General features: G+C 46.7%; 1 protein-coding gene across 1 annotated transcript; it reads left to right on the top strand.

Annotated features, from left to right (window-relative positions):
- fam228a (family with sequence similarity 228 member A) lies at positions 1 to 27,989 on the top strand. Its single transcript, XM_045721223.2, has 7 exons — positions 1 to 115; positions 8,306 to 8,388; positions 11,540 to 11,689; positions 12,131 to 12,208; positions 19,372 to 19,566; positions 25,393 to 25,480; positions 27,722 to 27,989. Exons 2-7 carry the CDS (start codon positions 8,308 to 8,310, stop codon positions 27,736 to 27,738), a joined length of 609 nt encoding a protein of 202 aa, XP_045577179.1. The 5' UTR covers positions 1 to 115; positions 8,306 to 8,307; the 3' UTR covers positions 27,739 to 27,989.

Genomic DNA, 27,989 nt, shown 5'->3' with positions numbered 1-27,989 from the left:
TCGTCGTCTCTTGTGTCGGGTTACCTGGTGACGAGCTACGACCTCTCGGTGAAACGCTACACCTGTTCAGGTGATGGGTTTTGTTCGTTCCGACCTCCTCCGGTGAACTCCGCAGGTTAGTGATCATAGAGGTCATTTATTTAGGGACAATCTGGAGTTAAAACAAAGGAAAAAGACAACCTGCCGCTGTTTTTAATAAGAAACAGCTGTGAGATAGGACTCTAGAAATGTTATGCTATGCTAAACGCTATGCTAAACGCTATGCTAAACGCTATGCTAAACGCTATGCTAAACGCTATGGACAGCGCTATGGACAGCGCTATGGACAGAGCTATGGACAGAGCTATGCTAAACGCTATGGACAGAGCTATGGACAGAGCTATGGACAGCGCTATGGACAGAGCTATGGACAGAGCTATGGACAGCGCTATGGACAGAGCTATGGACAGAGCTATGGACAGAGCTATGGACAGAGCTATGGACAGCGCTATGGACAGAGCTATGGACAGCGCTATGGACAGAGCTATGGACAGAGCTATGGACAGAGCTATGGACAGAGCTATGGACAGAGCTATGGACAGAGCTATGGACAGCGCTATGGACAGAGCTATGGACAGCGCTATGGACAGAGCTATGGACAGAGCTATGGACAGAGCTATGGACAGAGCTATGGACAGAGCTATGGACAGAGCTATGGACAGCGCTATGGACAGAGCTATGGACAGCGCTATGGACAGAGCTATGGACAGAGCTATGGACAGAGCTATGGACAGCGCTATGCTAAACGCTATGGACAGAGCTATGGACAGAGCTATGGACAGAGCTATGGACAGAGCTATGGACAGAGCTATGGACAGCGCTATGGACAGAGCTATGGACAGAGCTATGGACAGAGCTATGGACAGAGCTATGGACAGCGCTATGCTAAACGCTATGGACAGAGCTATGGACAGAGCTATGGACAGAGCTATGGACAGAGCTATGGACAGAGCTATGGACAGCGCTATGGACAGAGCTATGGACAGAGCTATGCTAAACGCTATGGACAGAGCTATGGACAGAGCTATGGACAGAGCTATGGACAGAGCTATGGACAGAGCTATGGACAGCGCTATGGACAGAGCTATGGACAGAGCTATGGACAGCGCTATGGACAGAGCTATGGACAGAGCTATGGACAGAGCTATGGACAGCGCTATGGACAGAGCTATGGACAGAGCTATGGACAGAGCTATGGACAGCGCTATGGACAGAGCTATGGACAGAGCTATGGACAGAGCTATGGACAGAGCTATGGACAGAGCTATGGACAGCGCTATGGACAGAGCTATGGACAGAGCTATGGACAGAGCTATGGACAGAGCTATGGACAGAGCTATGGACAGCGCTATGGACAGCGCTATGGACAGAGCTATGGACAGAGCTATGGACAGCGCTATGGACAGAGCTATGGACAGAGCTATGGACAGAGCTATGGACAGCGCTATGGACAGAGCTATGGACAGAGCTATGGACAGAGCTATGGACAGCGCTATGGACAGAGCTATGGACAGAGCTATGGACAGAGCTATGGACAGAGCTATGGACAGCGCTATGGACAGAGCTATGGACAGAGCTATGGACAGCGCTATGGACAGCGCTATGGACAGAGCTATGGACAGAGCTATGGACAGCGCTATGGACAGAGCTATGGACAGAGCTATGGACAGAGCTATGGACAGCGCTATGGACAGAGCTATGGACAGAGCTATGGACAGAGCTATGGACAGAGCTATGGACAGAGCTATGGACAGCGCTATGGACAGCGCTATGGACAGAGCTATGGACAGAGCTATGGACAGAGCTATGGACAGAGCTATGGACAGAGCTATGGACAGAGCTATGGACAGCGCTATGGACAGAGCTATGGACAGAGCTATGGACAGCGCTATGGACAGCGCTATGGACAGAGCTATGGACAGAGCTATGGACAGCGCTATGGACAGCGCTATGGACAGAGCTATGGACAGAGCTATGGACAGAGCTATGGACAGAGCTATGGACAGAGCTATGGACAGAGCTATGGACAGCGCTATGGACAGAGCTATGGACGTAAGGAACGTCCTTCCATGATAACAACATTATGTTTTGATGCTATACAGTGTTTGTTTACAATTCAAATGTTTACAAACAATGGAGCAAAACAAGCTTTATACTTTGGGGTTCTGATGGGCTAAATTTAATATGTTATATTCGTCAACAAACCAATGTGTATATATCATTCATTGCAATCCTACCTTTTTTGGAAAAATCAAAATCTAAGCCAAATCATTATAACCCCTTTCTTTAGGCCCTGATACTGGCACGGTTCCAACTCGTTTCCCGGGAGACTTGCGTTATTGTTCTTGTTCAATTCGAAATGTTATTCCTTAGTCACAAAGGTCCAGGTTTGTCACATAGATTCCAGTTTGATGAAGGGTTTAAAACAAAAGATTTAAAAAATAAAACAACAGAAATGAAGTGGGTTGTTTCTCTTAGGCGTCTTCTAATACTGGCTTGCACTTGTTCCAATCCAGCTCTAAATCCATCTTTACCCATAACCCCCCTCCCTATATGCTACTCCAATCCAGCTCTAAATCCATCTTTACCCATAACCCCCCTCCCTATATGCTACGCTGCAGGTAAACCCAAAAGGTGTTCCAATCCAGCTCTAAGTCCATCTTTACCCATAACCCCCCTCCCTATATGCTACGCTGCAGGTAAACCCAAAAGGTGTTCCAATCCAGCTCTAAATCCATCTTTACCCATAACCCCCCTCCCTATGTGCTACGCTGCAGGTAAACCCAAAAGGTGTTCCAATCCAGCTCTAAGTCCATCTTTACCCATAACCCCCCTCCCTATATGCTACGCTGCAGGTAAACCCGAAAGGTGTTCCAATCCAGCTCTAAATCCATCTTTACCCATAACCCCCCTCCCTATGTGCTACGCTGCAGGTAAACCCAAAAGTTGTTCCAATCCAGCTCTAAATCCATCTTTACCCATAACCCCCCTCCCTATATGCTACGCTGCAGGTAAACCCGAAAGGTGTTCCAATCCAGCTCTAAGTCCATCTTTACCCATAACCCCCCTCCCTATATGCTACGCTGCAGGTAAACCCAAAAGGTGTTCCAATAACAATAAAACGGTTTCTAATATAAATAATTAACATAATAACAGTTTCCATACATTTCTATACATACTAAGCATTTTCTATACATTTCTATACATTTTCTCTCCTTTATGCAAAATGGCTCTAATATTATTGTGAAGAATGAAGCAAACGATTCTAATTTCAGAAGAAAATGGCAAAATAATACATTATACCTGAGTTCAGTGTGCTCTTCCTGTGTTAGTGCATTGTGGGTGTTCTTCCTGTGTTAGTGCATTGTGGGTGTTCTTCCTGTGTTAGTGCATTGTGGGTGTTCTTCCTGTGTTAGTGCATTGTGGGTGTTCTTCCTGTGTTAGTGCATTGTGGGTGTTCTTCCTGTGTTAGTGCATTGTGGGTGTTCTTCCTGTGTTAGTGCATTGTGGGTGCTCTTCCTGTGTTAGTGCATTGTGGGTGTTCTTCCTGTGTTAGTGCATTGTGGGTGTTCTTCCTGTGTTAGTGCATTGTGGGTGTTCTTCCTGTGTTAGTGCATTGTGGGTGTTCTTCCTGTGTTAGTGCATTGTGGGTGTTCTTCCTGTGTTAGTGCATTGTGGGTGTTCTTCCTGTGTTAGTGCATTTAGTATTTTATTAAAACAACAAAAATACAATTCTTTGTCTGAAAAGGAAAGGAGTGGTTTCAGACTGGAACTGGGGTGTCGGGTCAGTTAGTCAAAGTGGTGTCAGTCAGTGTCTTTCAGTAAAGTCTTCGTTCTAGTAATTCTACTTCTTAGTCTAGCAAGATGTCTTCGGCCATCTTTTGATTCTGGATTTGTTTTCCTTCATCCTGTTCTAACGAGTCTCTCGTTCCGTTCTGGATTTGTTTTCCTCCATCCTGTTCTAACGAGTCTCTCGTTCCGTTCTGGATTTGTTTTCCCTCATCCTGTTCTAACGAGTCTCTCGTTCCGTTCTGGATTTGTTTTCCTCCATCCTGTTCTAACGAGTCTCTCGTTCCGTTCTGGATTTGTTTTCCTCCATCCTGTTCTAACGAGTCTCTCGTTCCGTTCTGGATTTGTTTTCCTCCATCCTGTTCTAACGAGTCTCTCGTTCCGTTCTGGATTTGTTTTCCTCCATCCTGTTCTAACGAGTCTCTCGTTCCGTTCTGGATTTGTCCCTTTCTGATGATTTTGTTTTCTTGCAACAGTTTAGTTGTCGCTTTCTCTCAGCTCCGATAGCTGCTTTGGATATCTTCGTTCCAGCGTTGTCTAACATTTGTCCTGCGGTTTCGTTTCCTTAGTTGTGGCCTTTTGTTATTGTTCCTTTCCTTACCCAGCTGTAGTGGTGTGTTATATTGTTGATTGTCATGAGTGTGTGGCTTCCACCGGGCCCCCAATCAAATAACATTTTATTGGTCGCATACACATATTTTCGCAAATTGTTATTCTGGGTGTAGTGAAATTCAGAACACTGTTCACTGTTGTTCCTCCTGTGAGACCAGAACACTGTTCTCTGTTGTTGTGTCTCCTGTGAGACCAGAACACTGTTCACTGTTGTTCCTCCTGTGAGACCAGAACACTGTTCTCTGTTGTTGTGTCTCCTGTGAGACCAGAACACTGTTCTCTGTTGTTCCTCCTGTGAGACCAGAACACTGTTCTCTGTTGTTGTGTCTCCTGTGAGACCAGAACACTGTTCACTGTTGTTCCTCCTGTGAGACCAGAACACTGTTCTCTGTTGTTGTGTCTCCTGTGAGACCAGAACACTGTTCTCTGTTGTTCCTCCTGTGAGACCAGAACACTGTTCTCTGTTGTTGTGTCTCCTGTGAGACCAGAACACTGTTCTCTGTTGTTCCTCCTGTGAGACCAGAACACTGTTCTCTGTTGTTGTGTCTCCTGTGAGACCAGAACACTGTTCTCTGTTGTTGTGTCTCCTGTGAGACCAGAACACTGTTCTCTGTTGTTGTGTCTCCTGTGAGACCAGAACACTGTTCTCTGTTGTTGTGTCTCCTGTGAGACCAGAACACTGTTCTCTGTTGTTCCTCCTGTGAGACCAGAACACTGTTCTCTGTTGTTGTGTCTCCTGTGAGACCAGAACACTGTTCTCTGTTGTTGTGTCTCCTGTGAGACCAGAACACTGTTCTCTGTTGTTCCTCCTGTGAGACCAGAACACTGTTCTCTGTTGTTGTGTCTCCTGTGAGACCAGAACACTGTTCTCTGTTGTTGTGTCTCCTGTCTTTCTGTGACTGTCTCTCTCTGACTGTCTTTCTGTGACTGCCTTTCTGTGACTGTCTTTCTCTGACTGTCTTTCTGTGACTGTCTCTCTCTGACTGTCTTTCTGTGACTGTCTTTCTCTGACTGTCTTTCTCTGACTGTCTTTCTGTGACTGTCTTTCTGTGACTGCCTTTCTGTGACTGTCTTTCTCTGACTGTCTTTCTGTGACTGTCTCTCTCTGACTGTCTTTCTGTGACTGTCTTTCTGTGACTGTCTTTCTGTGACTGTCTCTCTCTGACTGTCTTTCTGTGACTGTCTCTCTCTGACTCTCTCTCTGTGACTGTCTTTCTGTGACTGTCTTTCTGTGACTGTCTTTCTCTGACTGCCTTTCTCTGACAGTCTTTCTGTGACTGTCTTTCTGTGACTGTCTTTCTCTGACAGTCTTTCTCTGACTGCCTTTCTGTGACTGTCTTTCTGTGACTGTCTTTCTGTGACTGTCTTTCTGTGACTGTCTTTCTCTGACAGTCTTTCTCTGACTGCCTTTCTGTGACTGCCTTTCTGTGACTGCCTTTCTGTGACTGCCTTTCTGTGACAGTCTTTCTGTGACTGCCGACAACTTTGGAACGAAGTTGACTACAAATACAAAGTTGTCGATGAAGTGAAGGATAAAAAAAATATGTTTCAAATGAAAACCGAGATGGCTACATTTTAGAAAATCAATTCAGTAGGAAAGTGTATTTTGTATATATTTAAATTATATTGAAATCAATTTCATGTTTATGTAACAGTATAACTTCCGTCCCTCTCCTCGCCCCGACCTGGGCTCGAACCAGGGACCCTCTGCACACATCAACAACTGCCACCCCCACGAAGCATCGTTACCCATCGCGACACAAAATGCCGCGGCCCTTGCAGAGCAAAGGGGAACAACTACTTCAAGGTCTCAGAGCGAGTGACGTCACCCGATTGAAACGCTATTAGCCGCGCACCACCGCTAACTAACTAGCCATTTCACATCGGTTACATTTAGTCAGTTGAGTTATATTTGAATACTACACTATCTGTAAATTGTTCCTCAATATACTGTATTTGATGATGTGTAACATGTGATCAACGATGTGCCAAATAAATCATTTAGTGCACTATTATAGGGCATGCATTAGAATTAGCAGCCATGAGCAAAATGTCTAACACTATCCATCCTACAGCCTAAACCTTTATATCTTTGACATTTTAGAGATGTCTAGAGATTGAATAGGATCTCTATGCTTACAGTCCATTCTGAAAGTATTCAGACCCCCCTTGACTTTTTCCACATTTTGTTACGTTACAGCCTGATTCTGAAATTGATAAAATAAATCATTTTCCTCATCAATCCACACGCAATACCCCATAATGACATCACAATACCCCATAATGACATCACAATACCCCATAATGACATCACAACACCCCATAATGACATCACAATACCCCATAATGACAAAGTGAAAACAGTTTTGTAGAAATTTTAGCAAATTTATAAAATATAAAAAACAGATCCTCATTTTTGTAGGTTTTCAGACCCTTTGATATGAGACTCGAAATTGAGCTCAGATGCTTCCTGTTTCCATTGATCATCCTTGAGATGTTTCTACAACTTGATTGGAGTCCACCTGTGGTAAATTCAATTGATTGGACATGATTTGGAAAGGCACACACCTGTCTATATAAGGTTCCACAGTTGACAGTGCATGTCAGAGCAAAAGCCAAGCCATGAGGTCGAAGGAATTGTCCGTAGAGCTCAGAGACAGGATGGTGTTGAGCCACAGATCTGGGGAAGGGTACCAAAACATTTCTGCAGCATTGAAGGTCCCCAAGAACACAGTGGCCTCCATCATTCTTAAATGGAAGAAGTTTGGAACCACCAAGACTCTTCCTAGAGCTGGACGCCCGGACAAACTGAGCAATCGGGGGAGAAGGGCCTTGGTCAGGGAGGTGACCAAGAACACAATGGTTACTCTGACAGAGCTCTAGAGTTCCTCTGTGGAGATGGGGGAACCTTCCAGAAGGACAACCATCTCTGCAGCACTCCACCAATCAGGCCTTTATGGTAGAGTGGCCAGACGGAAGCCCCTCCTCAGTAAAAAGGCACATGACAGCCCGCTTGGAATTTGCCAAAATGCACCTAAAGACTCTCTGACCATGAGAAACAAGATTCTCTGGTCTCATGAAACCAAGATTTAAATCTTTGCCAAGCGTCACGTCTGCAGGAAACCAGGCACCATCCCTACGGTGAAGCATGTTGGTAGGGATGTTTTTCAGCACCAGGGACTGGGAGACTAGTCAGGATTGAGGGAAAGATGAACGGAGCAAAATACAGAGAGATCCTTGATGAAAACCTGCTCCAGAGCGCTCAGGACCTCAGACTGGGGTGAAGGTTCACCTTCCAACAGGACAACGACCCTAAGCACACAGCCAAGACAACGCAGGAGTGGCTTCAGGACAAGTCTCTGAATGTCCTTGAGTGGCCCAGCCAGAGCCCGGACTTGAACCCGATCAAACATCTATTTTCTAGAGACCTGAAAATAGCTGTGCAGCGATGCTCCCCATCCAACCTGACAGAGGTTGAGAGGATCTGCAGAGAAGAATGGGAGAAAGTCCCCAAATACAGGTGTGCCAATATTTGCCAAAATGTCTAAAAACCAGATTTTCGCTTTGTCATTATGGGGTATTGTGATGTCATTATGGGGTATCATTATGTCATTATGGGGTATTGTGATGTCATTATGAGGTATTGTGATGTCATTATGGGGTATTGTGATGTCATTATGAGGTATTGTGATGTCATTATGGGGTATTTGTGTGTAGATTGATGAGGAAAATAACTAGTTCATCCATTTTAGAATGAAGCTGTAACCTAACAAAATGTAGAAAAAAGGGGTCTGGATACTTTCTTCGAATGCCCTGTAATACCTTTCTATCAGGTAAACCTATTTTCATTTCATTCTCATCCCAGACATGCCTGTTAATAAGGACAGTGGTGCAGCCGGTCTGATCACGTTCCATACGCCTGCTCCCGACGGTCTCCTCACGTCTACGGTAAGACTATTGGTAACATTTTTGAAAATTATATATTTGTGTAATATACATTTTGCAGGGATGAAATGTCTTGAGGTACACCATCTTGTTTTTCAACGAGATCTCGTTTTTCAATCCCCCCCCCCTCCAAAAAACCTGCTTGCAACTACTTTCTAATAATATGACTTAATTATAAGAAATTACAACTTACAGCAACGTAAACAAGCTGTTAATACAGGTATGTCAATAATGAACGGGTTCTGATTTACGAAGACCTGTCTAGTGGCAGGGACGACAGCAAATATACTGTTTTGCGAACGGCAGGGCAGGGAAGCAAACCTGTGAACACAAGCACCCTTCACATCGCACCAAGGGTTAACCCTCTGTCGTTCTGCCCCCGAACAAGGGTTAACCCTCTGTCGTTCTGCCCCCGAACAAGGCAGTTAACCCACTGTCGTTCTGCCCCCGAACAAGGCAGTTAACCCACTGTCGTTCTGCCCCCGAACAAGGGTTAACCCACTGTCGTTCTGCCCCCGAACAAGGGTTAACCCACTGTCGTTCTGCCCCTGAACAAGGGTTAACCCACTGTCATTCTGCCCCCGAACAAGGCAGTTAACCCTCTGTCGTTCTGCCCCTGAACAAGGGTTAACCCCCTGTCGTTCTGCCCCTGAACAAGGGTTAACCCACTGTCGTTCTGCCCCTGAACAAGGGTTAACCCACTGTCGTTCTGCCCCTGAACAAGGGTTAACCCACTGTCGTTCTGCCCCTGAACAAGGGTTAACCCACTGTCGTTCTGCCCCTGAACAAGGGTTAACCCACTGTCGTTCTGCCCCTGAACAAGGGTTAACCCACTGTCGTTCTGCCCCTGAACAAGGGTTAACCCACTGTCGTTCTGCCCCTGAACAAGGGTTAACCCACTGTCGTTCTGCCCCTGAACAAGGGTTAACGCACTGTCATTCTGCCCCTGAACAAGGGTTAACCCACTGTCATTCTGCCCCTGAACAAGGGTTAACCCACTGTCGTTCTGCCCCTGAACAAGGGTTAACCCACTGTCGTTCTGCCCCTGAACAAGGGTTAACCCACTGTCGTTCTGCCCCTGAACAAGGGTTAACCCACTGTCGTTCTGCCCCTGAACAAGGGTTAACCCACTGTCGTTCTGCCCCTGAACAAGGGTTAACCCACTGTCGTTCTGCCCCTGAACAAGGGTTAACCCACTGTCGTTCTGCCCCTGAACAAGGGTTAACCCACTGTCGTTCTGCCCCTGAACAAGGGTTAACCCACTGTCGTTCTGCCCCTGAACAAGGGTTAACCCACTGTCGTTCTGCCCCTGAACAAGGGTTAACCCACTGTCATTCTGCCCCTGAACAAGGGTTAACGCACTGTCATTCTGCCCCTGAACAAGGCAGTTAACCCTCTGTCGTTCTGCCCCTGAACAAGGGTTAACCCACTGTCGTTCTGCCCCCGAACAAGGGTTAACCCACTGTCGTTCTGCCCCCGAACAAGGGTTAACCCACTGTCATTCTGCCCCCGAACAAGGGTTAACCCACTGTCGTTCTGCCCCTGAACAAGGGTTAACCCACTGTCATTCTGCCCCTGAACAAGGGTTAACGCACTGTCATTCTGCCCCTGAACAAGGGTTAACCCACTGTCGTTCTGCCCCTAAACAAGGGTTAACCCACTGTCGTTCTGCCCCTGAACAAGGGTTAACCCACTGTTCCTAGGCCATCATTGAAAATAAGAATTTGTTCTTAACTGACTTGCCTAGTTAAATAAAGGTAAAATAAAAATATAGGGAATAGGGCTCTGGTTAACAGTAGTGCCCTATGTAGGGAATAGGGCTCTGGTCTATAGTAGTGCACTATATAGGGAATAGGGCTCTTGTCTATAGTAGTGCACTATATAGGGAATAGGGCTCTTGTCAACAGTAGGGCACTATATAGGGAATAGGGCTCTTGTCAACAGTAGTGCACTATATAGGGAATAGGGCCCTGGTCAACAGTAGTGCACTATATAGGGAATAGGGCTCTGGTCAACAGTAGTGCACTATATAGGGAATAGGGCCCTGGTCAACAGTAGTGCACTATATAGGGAAAAGGGCTCTGGTCAACAGTAGTGCACTATATAGGGAATAGGGCCCTGGTCAACAGTAGTGCACTATATAGGGAATAGGGCTCTGGTCTAAAGTAGTGCACTATATAGGGAATAGGGCTCTGGTCTATAGTAGTGCACTATATAGGGAATAGGGCTCTGCTCTAAAGTAGTGCACTATATAGGGAATAGGGCTCTGGTCTAAAGTAGTTGTTGGGATTAGGGTACCATTTGTGATTCATACAATGTCCGTGTTAGACCCTGTCTGGGAACCCTGTCTAGGAACCCTGTCTGGGAACCCTGTCTGGGAACCCTGTCTAGAACCCTGTCTAGAACCCTGTCTGGGAACCCTGTCTGAGAACCCTGTCTAGAACCCTGTCTAGAACCCTGTCTGGGAACCCTGTCTGAGAACCCTGTCTAGAACCCTGTCTGGGAACCCTGTCTGGGAACCCTGTCTGAGAACCCTGTCTAGGAACCCTGTCTGAGAACCCTGTCTAGAACCCTGTCTGGGAACCCTGTCTGAGAACCCTGTCTAGGAACCCTGTCTGAGAACCCTGTCTAGAACCCTGTCTGGGAACCCTGTCTGAGAACCCTGTCTGGGAACCCTGTCTGGGAACCCTGTCTGGGAACCCTGTCTAGAACCCTGTCTGGGAACCCTGTCTAGGAACCCTGTCTAGGAACCCTGTCTGAGAACCCTGTCTGAGAACCCTGTCTAGAACCCTGTCTGGGAACCCTGTCTGAGAACCCTGTCTAGAACCCTGTCTAGAACCCTGTCTGAGAACCCTGTCTGAGAACCCTGTCTGAGAACCCTGTCTGAGAACCCTGTCTGGGAACCCTGTCTGGGAACCCTGTCTGGGAACCCTGTCTGAGAACCCTGTCTGAGAACCCTGTCTGGGAACCCTGTCTAGAACCCTGTCTGGGTGCATCTTAACAGCCTGAAGTGACTTCCTTCCTTCCTTCCCTTGACTGCTTTCCTTTTTAGACCCAGAAATGGCCCATGTACTCTTCCTCTATTTGAGTTCATTGTGATGTAAACCTCTGATTCTCGCTGTTGTTGATGTACAGCTGCTGCGTGTCGCTCCAGGTACCCAGCGGAGTATGGAGAAGTGTCAGGATGACCGGCCGAAGAGGAGGAAGAGGAGGAGAGAAGTGGAGGACTGAGGTGTGGCTTCCTGGACCTCCCAGAGGGCCGTGGGTGGACTGGCTCTCTCACACCTCCTTCAGGAGACTGCAGGTACTGCAACCATGCACACACTCAGTCACACGCGAACACGCGAACACACACACACTCACACACACACACACACACACACACACACACACACTCAGCCACACACTCACACACACACACACACACACACACTCAAGCACACACACACACACACTCACTCAGCCACACACGAGCACACACACACGCGCAAGCATGCACACACACTCTCACACACACACACACACACTCAGCCACACACTCACACACACACACACACACACACGCAAGCACGCACACACACACACACTCACTCAGCCACACACTCACACACACACACGCGCAAGCATGCACACACACTCACACTCACACACACACACACACACACACACTCAGCCACACACTCACACACACACACACGAAACTCATTTCTTTCATGTTTGTGTTTTTTCATCTACAATCATTCAGGTCAAGTTAGAATCTGAGAACCAAGAAGCTAGAGCCATCACCCAGCCCTTACTGGACGCAGAGAATGGCTTTGTCAAGGTGAACACAACTCTCTCTCAGAGAATGGCTTTGTCAAGGTGAGGCGACTCTCTCTCAGAGAATGGCTTTGTCAAGGTGAGGCGACTCTCTCTCAGAGAATGGCTTTGTCAAGGTGAGGCGACTCTCTCTCAGAGAATGGCTTTGTCAAGGTGAGGCGACTCTCTCTCAGAGAATGGCTTTGTCAAGGTGAGGCGACTCTCTCTCAGAGAATGGCTTTGTCAAGGTGAGGCGACTCTCTCTCAGAGAATGGCTTTGTCAAGGTGAGGCGACTCTCTCTCAGAGAATGGCTTTGTCAAGGTGAGGCGACTCTCTCTCAGAGAATGGCTTTGTCAAGGTGAGGCGACTCTCTCTCAGAGAATGGCTTTGTCAAGGTGAGGCGACTCTCTCTCAGAGAATGGCTTTGTCAAGGTGAGGCGACTCTCTCTCAGAGAATGGCTTTGTCAAGGTGAACACACTCTCTCTCAGAGACTGGCTTTGTCAAGGTGAGGCGACTCTCTCTCAGAGAATGGCTTTGTCAAGGTGAGGCGACTCTCTCTCAGAGAATGGCTTTGTCAAGGTGAGGCGACTCTCTCTCAGAGAATGGCTTTGTCAAGGTGAGGCGACTCTCTCTCAGAGAATGGCTTTGTCAAGGTGAGGCGACTCTCTCTCAGAGAATGGCTTTGTCAAGGTGACCACAACTCTCTCAGAGAATGGCTTTGTCAAGGTGAACACAACTCTCTCTCAGAGAATGGCTTTGTCAAGGTGAACACAACTCTCTCTCAGAGAATGGCTTTGTCAAGGTGAACACAACTCTCTCTCAGAGAATGGCTTTGTCAAGGTGAACACAACTCTCTCTCAGAGAATGGCTTTGTCAAGGTGAGGCGACTCTCTCTCAGAGAATGGCTTTGTCAAGGTGAGGCGACTCTCTCTCAGAGAATGGCTTTGTCAAGGTGAGGCGACTCTCTCTCAGAGAATGGCTTTGTCAAGGTGAGGCGACTCTCTCTCAGAGAATGGCTTTGTCAAGGTGAACACACTCTCTCTCAGAGACTGGCTTTGTCAAGGTGAGGCGACTCTCTCTCAGAGAATGGCTTTGTCAAGGTGAGGCGACTCTCTCTCAGAGAATGGCTTTGTCAAGGTGAGGCGACTCTCTCTCAGAGAATGGCTTTGTCAAGGTGAGGCGACTCTCTCTCAGAGAATGGCTTTGTCAAGGTGAGGCGACTCTCTCTCAGAGAATGGCTTTGTCAAGGTGAGGCGACTCTCTCTCAGAGAATGGCTTTGTCAAGGTGAGGCGACTCTCTCTCAGAGAATGGCTTTGTCAAGGTGAGGCGACTCTCTCTCAGAGAATGGCTTTGTCAAGGTGAGGCGACTCTCTCTCAGAGAATGGCTTTGTCAAGGTGAGGCGACTCTCTCTCAGAGAATGGCTTTGTCAAGGTGAGGCGACTCTCTCTCAGAGACTGGCTTTGTCAAGGTGAGGCGACTCTCTCTCAGAGAATGGCTTTGTCAAGGTGAGGCGACTCTCTCTCAGAGAATGGCTTTGTCAAGGTGAGGCGACTCTCTCTCAGAGAATGGCTTTGTCAAGGTGAGGCGACTCTCTCTCAGAGAATGGCTTTGTCAAGGTGAGGCGACTCTCTCTCAGAGAATGGCTTTGTCAAGGTGAACACAACTCTCTCTCAGAGAATGGTTTTGTCAAGGTGAACACAACTCTCTCTCAGAGAATGGTTTTGTCAAGGTGAACACAACTCTCTCTCAGAGAATGGCTTTGTCAAGGTGAACACAACTCTCTCTCAGAGAATGGCTTTGTCAAGGTGAACACAACTCTCTCTCAGAGAATGGCTTTGTCAAGGTGAACACAACTCTCTCTCAGAGAATGGTTTTGTCAAGGTGAGGCGACTCTCTCTCAGAGAATGGTTTTGTCAAGGTGAGGCGACTCTCTCTCAGAGAATGGCTTTGTCAAGGTGAGGCGACTCTCTCTCAGAGAATGGCTTTGTCAAGGTGAGGCGACTCTCTCAGAGAATGGCTTTGTCAAGGTGAGGCGACTCTCTCTCAGAGAATGGTTTTGTCAAGGTGAACACAACTCTCTCTCAGAGAATGGCTTTGTCAAGGTGAACACAACTCTCTCTCAGAGAATGGCTTTGTCAAGGTGAACACAACTCTCTCTCAGAGAATGGCTTTGTCAAGGTGAACACAACTCTCTCTCAGAGAATGGTTTTGTCAAGGTGAGGCGACTCTCTCTCAGAGAATGGTTTTGTCAAGGTGAGGCGACTCTCTCTCAGAGAATGGCTTTGTCAAGGTGAACACAACTCTCTCTCAGAGAATGGCTTTGTCAAGGTGAGGCGACTCTCTCTCAGAGAATGGCTTTGTCAAGGTGAGGCGACTCTCTCTCAGAGAATGGCTTTGTCAAGGTGAACACACTCTCTCTCAGAGACTGGCTTTGTCAAGGTGAGGCGACTCTCTCTCAGAGAATGGCTTTGTCAAGGTGAGGCGACTCTCTCTCAGAGAATGGCTTTGTCAAGGTGAGGCGACTCTCTCTCAGAGAATGGCTTTGTCAAGGTGAGGCGACTCTCTCTCAGAGAATGGCTTTGTCAAGGTGAGGCGACTCTCTCTCAGAGAATGGCTTTGTCAAGGTGAGGCGACTCTCTCTCAGAGAATGGCTTTGTCAAGGTGAGGCGACTCTCTCTCAGAGAATGGCTTTGTCAAGGTGAGGCGACTCTCTCTCAGAGAATGGCTTTGTCAAGGTGAACACAACTCTCTCTCAGAGAATGGCTTTGTCAAGGTGAACACAACTCTCTCTCAGAGAATGGCTTTGTCAAGGTGAGGCGACTCTCTCTCAGAGAATGGCTTTGTCAAGGTGAGGCGACTCTCTCTCAGAGAATGGCTTTGTCAAGGTGAGGCGACACTCTCTCAGAGAATGGCTTTGTCAAGGTGAGGCGACTCTCTCTCAGAGAATGGCTTTGTCAAGGTGACCACAACTCTCTCAGAGAATGGCTTTGTCAAGGTGAACACAACTCTCTCTCAGAGAATGGCTTTGTCAAGGTGAACACAACTCTCTCTCAGAGAATGGCTTTGTCAAGGTGAACACAACTCTCTCTCAGAGAATGGCTTTGTCAAGGTGAACACAACTCTCTCTCAGAGAATGGCTTTGTCAAGGTGAGGCGACTCTCTCTCAGAGAATGGCTTTGTCAAGGTGAGGCGACTCTCTCTCAGAGAATGGCTTTGTCAAGGTGAGGCGACTCTCTCTCAGAGAATGGCTTTGTCAAGGTGAGGCGACTCTCTCTCAGAGAATGGCTTTGTCAAGGTGAGGCGACTCTCTCTCAGAGAATGGCTTTGTCAAGGTGAGGCGACTCTCTCTCAGAGAATGGCTTTGTCAAGGTGAACACACTCTCTCTCAGAGACTGGCTTTGTCAAGGTGAGGCGACTCTCTCTCAGAGAATGGCTTTGTCAAGGTGAGGCGACTCTCTCTCAGAGAATGGCTTTGTCAAGGTGAGGCGACTCTCTCTCAGAGAATGGCTTTGTCAAGGTGAGGCGACTCTCTCTCAGAGAATGGCTTTGTCAAGGTGAGGCGACTCTCTCTCAGAGAATGGCTTTGTCAAGGTGAGGCGACTCTCTCTCAGAGAATGGCTTTGTCAAGGTGAGGCGACTCTCTCTCAGAGAATGGCTTTGTCAAGGTGAGGCGACTCTCTCTCAGAGAATGGCTTTGTCAAGGTGAGGCGACTCTCTCTCAGAGAATGGCTTTGTCAAGGTGAGGCGACTCTCTCTCAGAGACTGGCTTTGTCAAGGTGAGGCGACTCTCTCTCAGAGAATGGCTTTGTCAAGGTGAGGCGACTCTCTCTCAGAGAATGGCTTTGTCAAGGTGAGGCGACTCTCTCTCAGAGAATGGCTTTGTCAAGGTGAGGCGACTCTCTCTCAGAGAATGGCTTTGTCAAGGTGAGGCGACTCTCTCTCAGAGAATGGCTTTGTCAAGGTGAACACAACTCTCTCTCAGAGAATGGTTTTGTCAAGGTGAACACAACTCTCTCTCAGAGAATGGTTTTGTCAAGGTGAACACAACTCTCTCTCAGAGAATGGCTTTGTCAAGGTGAACACAACTCTCTCTCAGAGAATGGCTTTGTCAAGGTGAACACAACTCTCTCTCAGAGAATGGCTTTGTCAAGGTGAACACAACTCTCTCTCAGAGAATGGTTTTGTCAAGGTGAGGCGACTCTCTCTCAGAGAATGGTTTTGTCAAGGTGAGGCGACTCTCTCTCAGAGAATGGCTTTGTCAAGGTGAGGCGACTCTCTCTCAGAGAATGGCTTTGTCAAGGTGAGGCGACTCTCTCAGAGAATGGCTTTGTCAAGGTGAGGCGACTCTCTCTCAGAGAATGGTTTTGTCAAGGTGAACACAACTCTCTCTCAGAGAATGGCTTTGTCAAGGTGAACACAACTCTCTCTCAGAGAATGGCTTTGTCAAGGTGAACACAACTCTCTCTCAGAGAATGGCTTTGTCAAGGTGAACACAACTCTCTCTCAGAGAATGGTTTTGTCAAGGTGAGGCGACTCTCTCTCAGAGAATGGTTTTGTCAAGGTGAGGCGACTCTCTCTCAGAGAATGGCTTTGTCAAGGTGAACACAACTCTCTCTCAGAGAATGGTTTTGTCAAGGTGAACACAACTCTCTCTCAGAGAATGGCTTTGTCAAGGTGAACACAACTCTCTCTCAGAGAATGGCTTTGTCAAGGTGAACACAACTCTCTCTCAGAGAATGGCTTTGTCAAGGTGAACACAACTCTCTCTCAGAGAATGGTTTTGTCAAGGTGAGGCGACTCTCTCTCAGAGAATGGTTTTGTCAAGGTGAGGCGACTCTCTCTCAGAGAATGGCTTTGTCAAGGTGAGGCGACTCTCTCTCAGAGAATGGCTTTGTCAAGGTGAGGCGACTCTCTCAGAGAATGGCTTTGTCAAGGTGAGGCGACTCTCTCTCAGAGAATGGTTTTGTCAAGGTGAACACAACTCTCTCTCAGAGAATGGCTTTGTCAAGGTGAACACAACTCTCTCTCAGAGAATGGCTTTGTCAAGGTGAACACAACTCTCTCTCAGAGAATGGCTTTGTCAAGGTGAACACAACTCTCTCTCAGAGAATGGTTTTGTCAAGGTGAGGCGACTCTCTCTCAGAGAATGGTTTTGTCAAGGTGAGGCGACTCTCTCTCAGAGAATGGCTTTGTCAAGGTGAACACAACTCTCTCTCAGAGAATGGCTTTGTCAAGGTGAGGCGACTCTCTCTCAGAGAATGGCTTTGTCAAGGTGAGGCGACTCTCTCTCAGAGAATGGCTTTGTCAAGGTGAACACACTCTCTCTCAGAGACTGGCTTTGTCAAGGTGAGGCGACTCTCTCTCAGAGAATGGCTTTGTCAAGGTGAGGCGACTCTCTCTCAGAGAATGGCTTTGTCAAGGTGAGGCGACTCTCTCTCAGAGAATGGCTTTGTCAAGGTGAGGCGACTCTCTCTCAGAGAATGGCTTTGTCAAGGTGAGGCGACTCTCTCTCAGAGAATGGCTTTGTCAAGGTGAGGCGACTCTCTCTCAGAGAATGGCTTTGTCAAGGTGAGGCGACTCTCTCTCAGAGAATGGCTTTGTCAAGGTGAACACGACTCTCTCTCAGAGAATGGCTTTGTCAAGGTGAACACAACTCTCTCTCAGAGAATGGCTTTGTCAAGGTGAACACAACTCTCTCTCAGAGAATGGCTTTGTCAAGGTGAGGCGACTCTCTCTCAGAGAATGGCTTTGTCAAGGTGAGGCGACTCTCTCTCAGAGAATGGCTTTGTCAAGGTGAGGCGACTCTCTCTCAGAGAATGGCTTTGTCAAGGTGAACACAACTCTCTCTCAGAGAATGGCTTTGTCAAGGTGAACACAACTCTCTCTCAGAGAATGGCTTTGTCAAGGTGAACACAACTCTCTCTCAGAGAATGGCTTTGTCAAGGTGAACACAACTCTCTCTCAGAGAATGGCTTTGTCAAGGTGAACACAACTCTCTCTCAGAGAATGGCTTTGTCAAGGTGAGCGCGACTCTCTCTCAGAGAATGGCTTTGTCAAGGTGAGGCGACTCTCTCTCAGAGAATGGCTTTGTCAAGGTGAGGCGACTCTCTCTCAGAGAATGGCTTTGTCAAGGTGAGGCGACTCTCTCTCAGAGAATGGCTTTGTCAAGGTGAGGCGACTCTCTCTCAGAGAATGGCTTTGTCAAGGTGAACACACTCTCTCTCAGAGACTGGCTTTGTCAAGGTGAGGCGACTCTCTCTCAGAGAATGGCTTTGTCAAGGTGAGGCGACTCTCTCTCAGAGAATGGCTTTGTCAAGGTGAGGCGACTCTCTCTCAGAGAATGGCTTTGTCAAGGTGAGGCGACTCTCTCTCAGAGAATGGCTTTGTCAAGGTGAGGCGACTCTCTCTCAGAGAATGGCTTTGTCAAGGTGAGGCGACTCTCTCTCAGAGAATGGCTTTGTCAAGGGTGAGGCGACTCTCTCTCAGAGAATGGCTTTGTCAAGGTGAGGCGACTCTCTCTCAGAGAATGGCTTTGTCAAGGTGAGGCGACTCTCTCTCAGAGAATGGCTTTGTCAAGGTGAGGCGACTCTCTCTCAGAGAATGGCTTTGTCAAGGTGAGGCGACTCTCTCTCAGAGACTGGCTTTGTCAAGGTGAGGCGACTCTCTCTCAGAGAATGGCTTTGTCAAGGTGAGGCGACTCTCTCTCAGAGAATGGCTTTGTCAAGGTGAGGCGACTCTCTCTCAGAGAATGGCTTTGTCAAGGTGAGGCGACTCTCTCTCAGAGAATGGCTTTGTCAAGGTGAACACAACTCTCTCTCAGAGAATGGTTTTGTCAAGGTGAACACAACTCTCTCTCAGAGAATGGTTTTGTCAAGGTGAACACAACTCTCTCTCAGAGAATGGTTTTGTCAAGGTGAACACAATTCATCTGCAACATGTCCTCTGGGAATCCCGGCCAGTCTATGCATGTGATCTATTCCAGAGCTAACACACCTGATTCAACTTTTCACCTTAACCGTCAAACTCTTGATTAGACGAATCAGTTGTGGTAGAGTTTCAGGCCTTATCGATCTAATATATGTTTATGTATTTTTTGCAGTACATTACGTTGTGTATCTTTATGTGGTATAATGATTAGTTTTGCTCCGTCGTGACATTCTGCGTCTCTGTCATTTCCTGAACAGGACCTGGAGCGTTTTCTGTGCCAGCAGGAAAAGGCGGAGCTTCGTAAGAGAGAGCTGCTCCATAAGCGTTGGACGGAGCGTGTGTGGACCCCTATTCAGAGGAGCGTGGAGAACCAAATGTCCTGCTGCTGCTATGACGAGGCTGAGAGGATCCGCAGCATGTTCCTGCACTACATACACTACTGTAACTCAAAGGTACAATACACTGTAATATACTATACTGTAACCCTACTGTAACCCCTATCACGGTTATCGGTATTATCACGGTTATCGGTATTATCACGGTTATCGGTATTATCAGTATTTTCACGGTTATCAGTGTCACGGCTGTTAGAAGGATCGGACCAAAATGCAGCGTCGATTTCGTTCCGCATATTTATTAAACGTGAAACTGAATGCAATACACTTAAATACTTCAAACACAACAACAACAAACCGTGACGAAGCGAAGAAAACGCACTACTCAAAATATAATCACCCACAAAACAACTTAAATATGGCCTCCAGTTAGAGACAACGACAACCCTGCTGCCTCTAATTGGAGGTCATGCCAAACAAAATCCAACATAGAAATACAAACCTAGAAACTGAACATAGAAATACAAAAACAGACAAACACCCCCTGTCACGCCCTCATCTACTCTACCATAGAAACTAGCAACTTACGATGGTCAGGACGTGACAATCAGTATTAATCACAGTTATCAGTATTATTGCGGTATTGTTAAAATGTCCTGGAAAAGTTCAAAAACCACTCATACACTGAAATTATTTCACCAAGATTTATATTGAAAAACCAACAACAGATTAATGCTTTTGTTTCTTTCATGATCATGTGAAACGTCAACTGCTGTGGAAATGCTGGGATGTGTTTTTTCAATGATGCTAAATGTAATTATGACGCAACAATGACGGCGATACGATATGGATTGCAATTATCATGAATATTAAGGCTATATGCACTACATGTTACACACACAGTGTAAGGGCTGTCGTGAGAGAGAGAGAGAGACCGAGGTGCAGCGGAGTTAGTGTTCATCATATTTAATTCTTACACGGGAACACTATACAATTACAAAACAAGAAACTGACAGCCAAACAGTCCTGTCAGGTGAAACACAATGACAGAAACAATTACCCACAAAACCCCAACGGAAAAACATGCACTTATGTGTGACTCCCAATCAACAACAACGAACTTCAGCTGTGCCTGATTGGGAGCCACACACGGCCCAAAACAAATAAATACAAAAACATAGAAAAATAACATAGACCCAATGTAACACCCTGGCCTAACCAAAATAAAGAACAAAAAACCCCTCTCGATGGCCAGGGCGTTACAGTACCCCCCCCCCCCCCAAAGGTGCGGACTCCGGCTGCAAAACCTGACACTGAAGGGGAGGGTCTGGGTGGGCCTTCTTACGGCGGCGGCTCAGGTGCGGGACGTGGCCTCTGCCCCACCTTTGGCGTCGCCCTCTTAGGTGGCGCACCTGGCCGCGCCAAAGGTCTGGTGGGCGACCCTGACTTCGCCCGGCTGGCGGATGACCCTGGCTGCGCCCGGCTGGCGGGCGGCTCTGGCAGCTCCTGACTGGCGGGCGGCTCCTGACTGGCGGGCGGCTCTGGCGGCTCCGAACTGGCGAGACCCACTGGAGGCCTGGTCCGAGGAGGAGGGCACAGGACAGACCAGGATGGGGAGACCCACTGGAGGCCTGGTCCGAGGAGGAGGCACAGGACAGACCAGGATGGGGAGACCCACTGGAGGCCTGGTCCGAGGAGGAGGCACAGGACAGACCAGGATGGGGAGACCCACTGGAGGCCTGGTCCGAGGAGGAGGCACAGGACAGACCAGGATGGGGAGACCCACTGGAGGCCTGGTCCGAGGAGGAGGCACAGGACAGACCAGGATGGGGAGACCCACTGGAGGCCTGGTCCGAGGAGGAGGCACAGGACGGACCAGGATGGGGAGACCCACTGGTGGCCTGGTCCTAGGAGGAGGCACAGGACGGACCAGGATGGGAAGACTTGCAGGAGGCCTGGTTCTGGGTGCAGGCACAGTCTTCAACAGACGGCCAGCACGCACCTCAGGACGAGTATGGAGAACTGACTCAGGTGACATCAATTCACTGACACGCTCCGTAGGGCGAATGCCGTGCCTTATGCACCAAACCAGCAGGTCTCTCATCTCTCTCTCCTCCAATCTCCTCATCAACTCCTTCACTGTCTCTGCTTTGCACCCTTCGCTCACCTCCAACGTCAACCCGACTGGCTCTGGTTCCATCCTCGGCACCGCCGACTGTCCCGTGTGACCCCCCCCCCAAAAAAAAATCTTGGGGCTGCCTCTCGTGCCTGTTGCGCTCCCTCTCCTCATACCGTCGCCTCTCCGCTCTCGCCGCTTCAATCTCCCACTGCGGGAGGCGATACTCCCCAGCCTGAGTCCATGGTCCCTCTCCGTCCAGTATTTGTTCCCACGTCCATGAGTCCATCATGCTGCTCTCCTGGTGCTGCTCCTTCCTCCGCTGCTTGGTCCTTTTGTGGTGGGTAATTCTGTAAGGGCTGTCGTGAGAGAGAGAGACCAAGGTGCAGCGGAGTTCATCATATTTAATTCTTACACGGAACACTATACAATTACAAAACAAGAAACTGACAGCCAAACAGTCCTGTCAGGTGAAACACAATGACAGAAACAATTACCCACAAAACCCCAACGGAAAAACATGCACTTATGTGTGACTCCCAATCAACAACAACGAACTTCAGCTGTGCCTGATTGGGAGCCACACACGGCCCAAAACAAAGAAATACAAAAACATAGAAAAAGGAACATAGAACGCACACCCAATGTAACACCCTGGCCTGACCAAAATAAAGAACAAAAAACCCCTCTCTGTGGCCAGGGCGTTACAGGCGATACGATATGGATTACAATTATCATCATGAATATTAAGGCTATAAGCAGTACATGTTACACACATAGTCACTCAACCAAAGCAAATTGGCAGAGTTATTATTTATTTGGACATCGCACATTAGAAGTCTTACTCTTATACAGACATCGTACACACTCTCACTAAATCATCATCCAATATCATACACATCAACTTAACTCAGATTAACTACAAACATAATATCTTGTCTCAATTTTCTAACATCTGCGGCATTGGCTCACAGGCAAACAGCCAAGGGAATAAAACAAATATTTCTAGAACCTATTTCTTGAATTCTAAATATCAGACATTTGAAAGATCTAGTTTTGACCTTCATAATACCTCTGATGGCAGTAACTTTACAAGCACTAATTATGGTCCGTTTAGACTGAGAATAGTATCTAGTTATGGTAAGGGGTGAAATAAGTATAGCTAGTTATAATTGTAACGGTTTAGCAGATAATAAACAAAGAAGATCAGTATTTACCTGGCTAAAAGAAAAGGAATATAAAATATACTGTTTACAGGAAACTCACTCTACATCCTGAGATGAAGTTGCATGGAAAAAGCAATGGGGTGGTGAAATCATTTTCTGTCATGGACAAAGAAACTCAAAAAGTGTGATGATATTAATAATTATTAACAAAAAAATGTCGATTTGAATGTGCAAATAGTCAGGAATGATTCGCAGGGAAGGTGGATCTTTTTGAATATGAAAGTGGACGTAAAAAGAGATTTGGCTCATTAATCTATATGGTCCAAATCAGGATGATCCACACTTCTTCGAAAACATTTATACCAATTTATTGAACTTACAGGCAACAAATGATGTAATCATTATGGTAGGAGACTATAACACAGTGTTAAGTACAGCAATGGACCGTAAAGGTAATCACTCTACAAACTATCATCACCGTGCCCTTAAGGAAATCACAAATATTATGGACACATTAGAAATGGTGGATATTTGGAGACTAAAAAACCCCGACCTAGTGAGATATAAAGTTGAAGTCGGAAGTTTACATCAATTTAGGTTGGAGTCATTAAAACTCGTGTCGGTGGCATATAAAAAATGGAAAATTAACAAATGTACAGAAAGATCGGTGTGAAGGCCAAATTACAGAGGCATAACTTTTTGAGGCTATTAAATCTGTTTCTCAAACTACCCGCTCTAATGTACTTGTCCTCTTGCTCAGTTGTGCACCGGGGCCTCCCACTCCTCTTTCTATTCTGGTTAGAGCCAGTTTGCGCTGTTCTGTGAAGGGAGTAGTACACAGCGTTTTACGAGATCTTCAGTTTCTTGGCAATTTCTCGCATGGAATAGCCATAATTTCTCAGAACAAGAATAGAATGACGAGTTTCAGAGGAAAGTTCTTTGTTTCTGGCCATTTTGAGCCTGTAATCGAACCCACAAATGCTGATGCTCCAGATACTCAACTAGTCTAAAGAAGGCCAGTTTTATTGATTCTTTAATCAGAACGACAGTTTTCAGCTGTGTTAACGTAATCACAAAAGGGTTTTCTAATGATCAATTAGCCTTTTAAAATGATAAACTTGGATTAGCTAACACAACGTGCCATTGTAACACAGGAGTGATGGTTGCTGATAATGGGCCTCTGTACACCTATGTAGATATTCCATTTTAAAAAATCAGCTGTTTCCAGCTACAATAGTCATTTACAACATTAACAATGTCAACACTTTATTTCTGATCAATTTGATGTTATTTTAATGGACAAAAAAAAAAAAATGCTTTCAAAAACAAGGACATTTCTAAGTGGTCCCAACATTTTGAACGGTAATGTACATTGGATGTTTGAATTGTTGCATATCCTATGAGTGATGGGAGGGCGTCTTTTAAGCTCCTTACTACAAAATTCAAAAAGGCACTCGCACATCTGAGCAATCTTATTTGCAGGTGCATGGCAACAATTGAACAAGACGAAGGAATAAAATAGGAAACCCGCACACTGCTCTTGATAGTATCACTGACATTTAATAAGCTTTACGTATCGTCCTCACGGCCTCAAGCTCCTTACTACTGAATAGTTGTCACTCCCTTGACCTTAGAGACGTTTTATTTTCCTCTAGTTTTGGTTAGGTCAAGGTGTGATGTGGGGTGGGCAATCTAGTTTTTCTATTTCTTTGTTTTGGCTGAGTGTGGTTTCCAATCAGAGGCAGCTGTCCATCATTGTCTCTGATTGGGAACCATACTTAGGCAGCCTTTTCCCACTTGTGTTAGTGGGTAGTTGTTTTCTGTTTTGTTATCTGTTACCTGACAGAACTGTTGGTTTTTCGTGTTTGTTATTTTTGTTCTAGTGTTCTCAGTATGAAATAATTACGAACACTTATCACGGTCCCCTTCTTCTAACGACAGTTGTTACAACAGTGTCTGTTCCAGGTGTGTAGGAGTCAAAATAAGAATTCAGGTAGAGAGGGAGACTCGCACACTGTCGAAAAAATGGATTACATCTAAAACGGAGTCTTGAATGCAAAACAAAGATGTTTATTAGGACATCATGGTACACCCCCCCCCCCCCCCCCCCCACAAAAAAACCCACAGTACAAGAAAGTTATTCAAGTGTTTACTTTAAATAGTATATTAGCTCTTATTGGTGTTCGATACCGCCATCTAGTGGTGTCTCTACCTACATCCTGTCTTATTTATTCTGAGGAAATGTTTCACGTGGTATATATGTAAAAGCAATAATTGATGATATTTCTCTGTCCACTTTTGTATATTTTGTATACAGTCTAGATCACGTATGTATTCTATTCCCACGAGGTACTGATTCATAGATTTTCTGATGTGTTTTCTTCCTTGATCATGTGACGTGCAATTATCCTCGAAATAGAAGCCAGGGGTGCGAGTGCAAACATACACAATGATGACGAGACAATGATGCCCGAGGCCCAAACGTTTGTTTTGTTTTCACCTTTCATTTTATACACTTTCTTTCTTGGGGGGCACCATGGGGTTTTAATAAACCGCTTTATTTTGCATTTAAGCCTCAGTTTTTGAATTTATTCTATTTTTTTTCTTCTACAGTGTGTGTTGTCTCTTCCTGAATATGTTAATTGGTTTCACTTCTTCCAGGTTACCACACCTGCGTCGAGGGACCCACCGTTCCTTCAATCACGTGAGGGGATAAAGGAAAAGAGGGCGGTCCTACGCTGTCAGACAGGTATTGTAGCATGACAGCGAAAACAAGACCTTGAACTTTAGGGACAAATAGCAAAGGGAAGGGGACTATAAAGTAAAGCAAGAGCCTGATTTCTATATTACAGGTGAGGTTATCTATTTAAAAGTGTGTTCCAGGTGTGACTGTTATCTATACTGCTCAAAAAAATAAAGGGAACACTTAAACAACACATCCTAGATCTGAATGAAAGAAATAATCTTATTAAATACTTTTTTCTTTACATAGTTGAATGTGCTGACAACAAAATCACACAAAAATAATCAATGGAAATCCAATTTATCAACCCATGGAGGTCTGGATTTGGTGTCACACTCAAAATTAAAGTGGAAAACCACACTACAGGCTGATCCAACTTTGATGTAATGTCCTTAAAACAAGTCAAAATGAGGCTCATTAGTGTGTGTGGCCTCCACGTGCCTGTATGACCTCCCTACAACGCCTGGGCATGCTCCTGATGAGGTGGCGGATGGTCTCCTGAGGGATCTCCTCCCAGACCTGGACTAAAGCATTCGCCAACTCCTGGACAGTCTGTGGTGCAACGTGGCGTTGGTGGATGGAGCGAGACATGATGTCCCAGATGTGCTCAATTGGATTCAGGTCTGGGGAATGGGCGGGCCAGTCCATAGCATCAATGCCTTCCTCTTGCAGGAACTGCTGACATACTCCAGCCACATGAGGTCTAGCATTGTCTTGCATTAGGAGGAACCCAGGGCCAACCGCACCAGCATTTGGTCTCACAAGGGGTCTGAGGATCTCATCTCGGTACCTAATGGCAGTCAGGCTACCCCTGGCGAGCACATGGAGGGCTGTGCGGCCCCCCAAAGAAATGCCACCCCACACCATGACTGACCCACCGCCAAACCGGTCATACTGGAGGATGTTGCAGGCAGCAGAAAGTTCTCCACGGCGTCTCCAGACTCTGTCACGTCTGTCACGTGCTCAGTGTGAACCTGCTTTCATCTGTGAAGAGCACAGGGCACCAGTGGCGAATTTGCCAATCTTGGTGTTCTCTGGCAAATGCCAAACGTCCTGCACGGTGTTAGGCTGTAAGCACAATCCCCACCTGTGGACGTCGGGCCCTCATACCACCCTCATGGAGTCTGTTTCTGACCGTCTGAGCAGACACATGCACATTTGTGGCCTGCTGGATGTCATTTTGCAGGGCTCTGGCAGTGCTTCTCCTGCTCCTCCTTGCACAAAGGCGGAGGTAGCGGTCCTGCTGCTGGGTTGTTGCCCTCCTACGGCCTCCTCCACGTCTCCTGATGTACTGGCTTGTCTCCTGGTAGCGCCTCCATGCTCTGGACACTACGCTGACAGACACAGCAAACCTTCTTGCCACAGCTCGCATTGATGTGCCATCCTGGATGAGCTGCACTACCTGAGCCACTTGTGTGGGTTGTAGACTCCGTCTCATGCTACCACTAGAGTGAAAGCACCGCCAGCATTCAAAAGTGACCAAAACATCAGCCAGGAAGCATAGGAACTGAGAAGTGGTCTGTGGTTAACACCTGCAGAACCACTCCTTTATTGGGGGTGTCTTGCTAATTGCCTATAATTTCCACCTGTTGTCTATTCCATTTGCACAACAGCATGTGAAATGTATTGTCAATCAGTGTTGCTTCCTAAGTGGACAGTTTGATTTCACAGAAGTGTGATTGACTTGGAGTTACATTGTGTTGTTTAAGTGTTCCCTTTATTTTTTTTGAGCAGTGTATTTAAAGGTGTGTCCCAGGTGTGACTGACCACAATCCCATAGAAAATTTGTGGGCAGAACTGAAAAAGTGTGTGCGAGCAAGGAGGACTACAAACCTGACTCATTTACACCAGCTCTGTCAGGAGGAATGGGCCAAAATTCACCCAATTTATTGTGGAAAGCCTGTGGAAGGCTACCCAAAACGTTTGACCCAAGTTAAACAATTTAAAGGCAATGCTACCGAATACTAATTGAGTGTATATAAACTTCTGACCCTCTGGGAATGTGATGAAAGAAATAAAAGCTGAAATAAATCATTCTCTCTACTATTATTCTGACATTTCACATTCTTAAAATAAAGTGGTGATCCTAACTGACCTAAGACAGGGAATTTTTACTAGGATTAAATGTCCGGAATTGTGGAAAAACTGAGTTTAAATGTATTTGGCTAAGGTGTAAGTAAACTTCCGACTTCAACTGTAGTATTTATCTGTATCGTCCGTTCTCTTCCTCTTCCTCTCATCCTCCAGGGCCGCCCAGATCATAGCCACGGTCACGCCTGACGGGAGATGTCTACAGACAGCTTGCTGGTCCTACAGAGGATAAACGACCATTAAACAGGGCTTGTGAGCACAGTGTTCTGTAGTGTAAATATGAACAGCAGCCGTAGATACACTATGGCAGGTATTCAATCAGCTCTTTGTCGACAAGGATAATTCAAGCTTTGAGCAGATATTGTTTACTGAAAACCATGTATTTGATACCATTCCTCCCCAATTAAAGGTGACACCAATCTCC

This window comes from Salmo salar, chromosome 06, assembly GCF_965601325.2.
Source record: "Salmo salar chromosome 06, fSalSal1, whole genome shotgun sequence".
NCBI classification, from domain to species: domain Eukaryota; kingdom Metazoa; phylum Chordata; class Actinopteri; order Salmoniformes; family Salmonidae; genus Salmo; species Salmo salar.
Note: the sequence above shows the minus strand (reverse complement) of the source record. Positions and strands in the feature narration are given on the sequence as shown.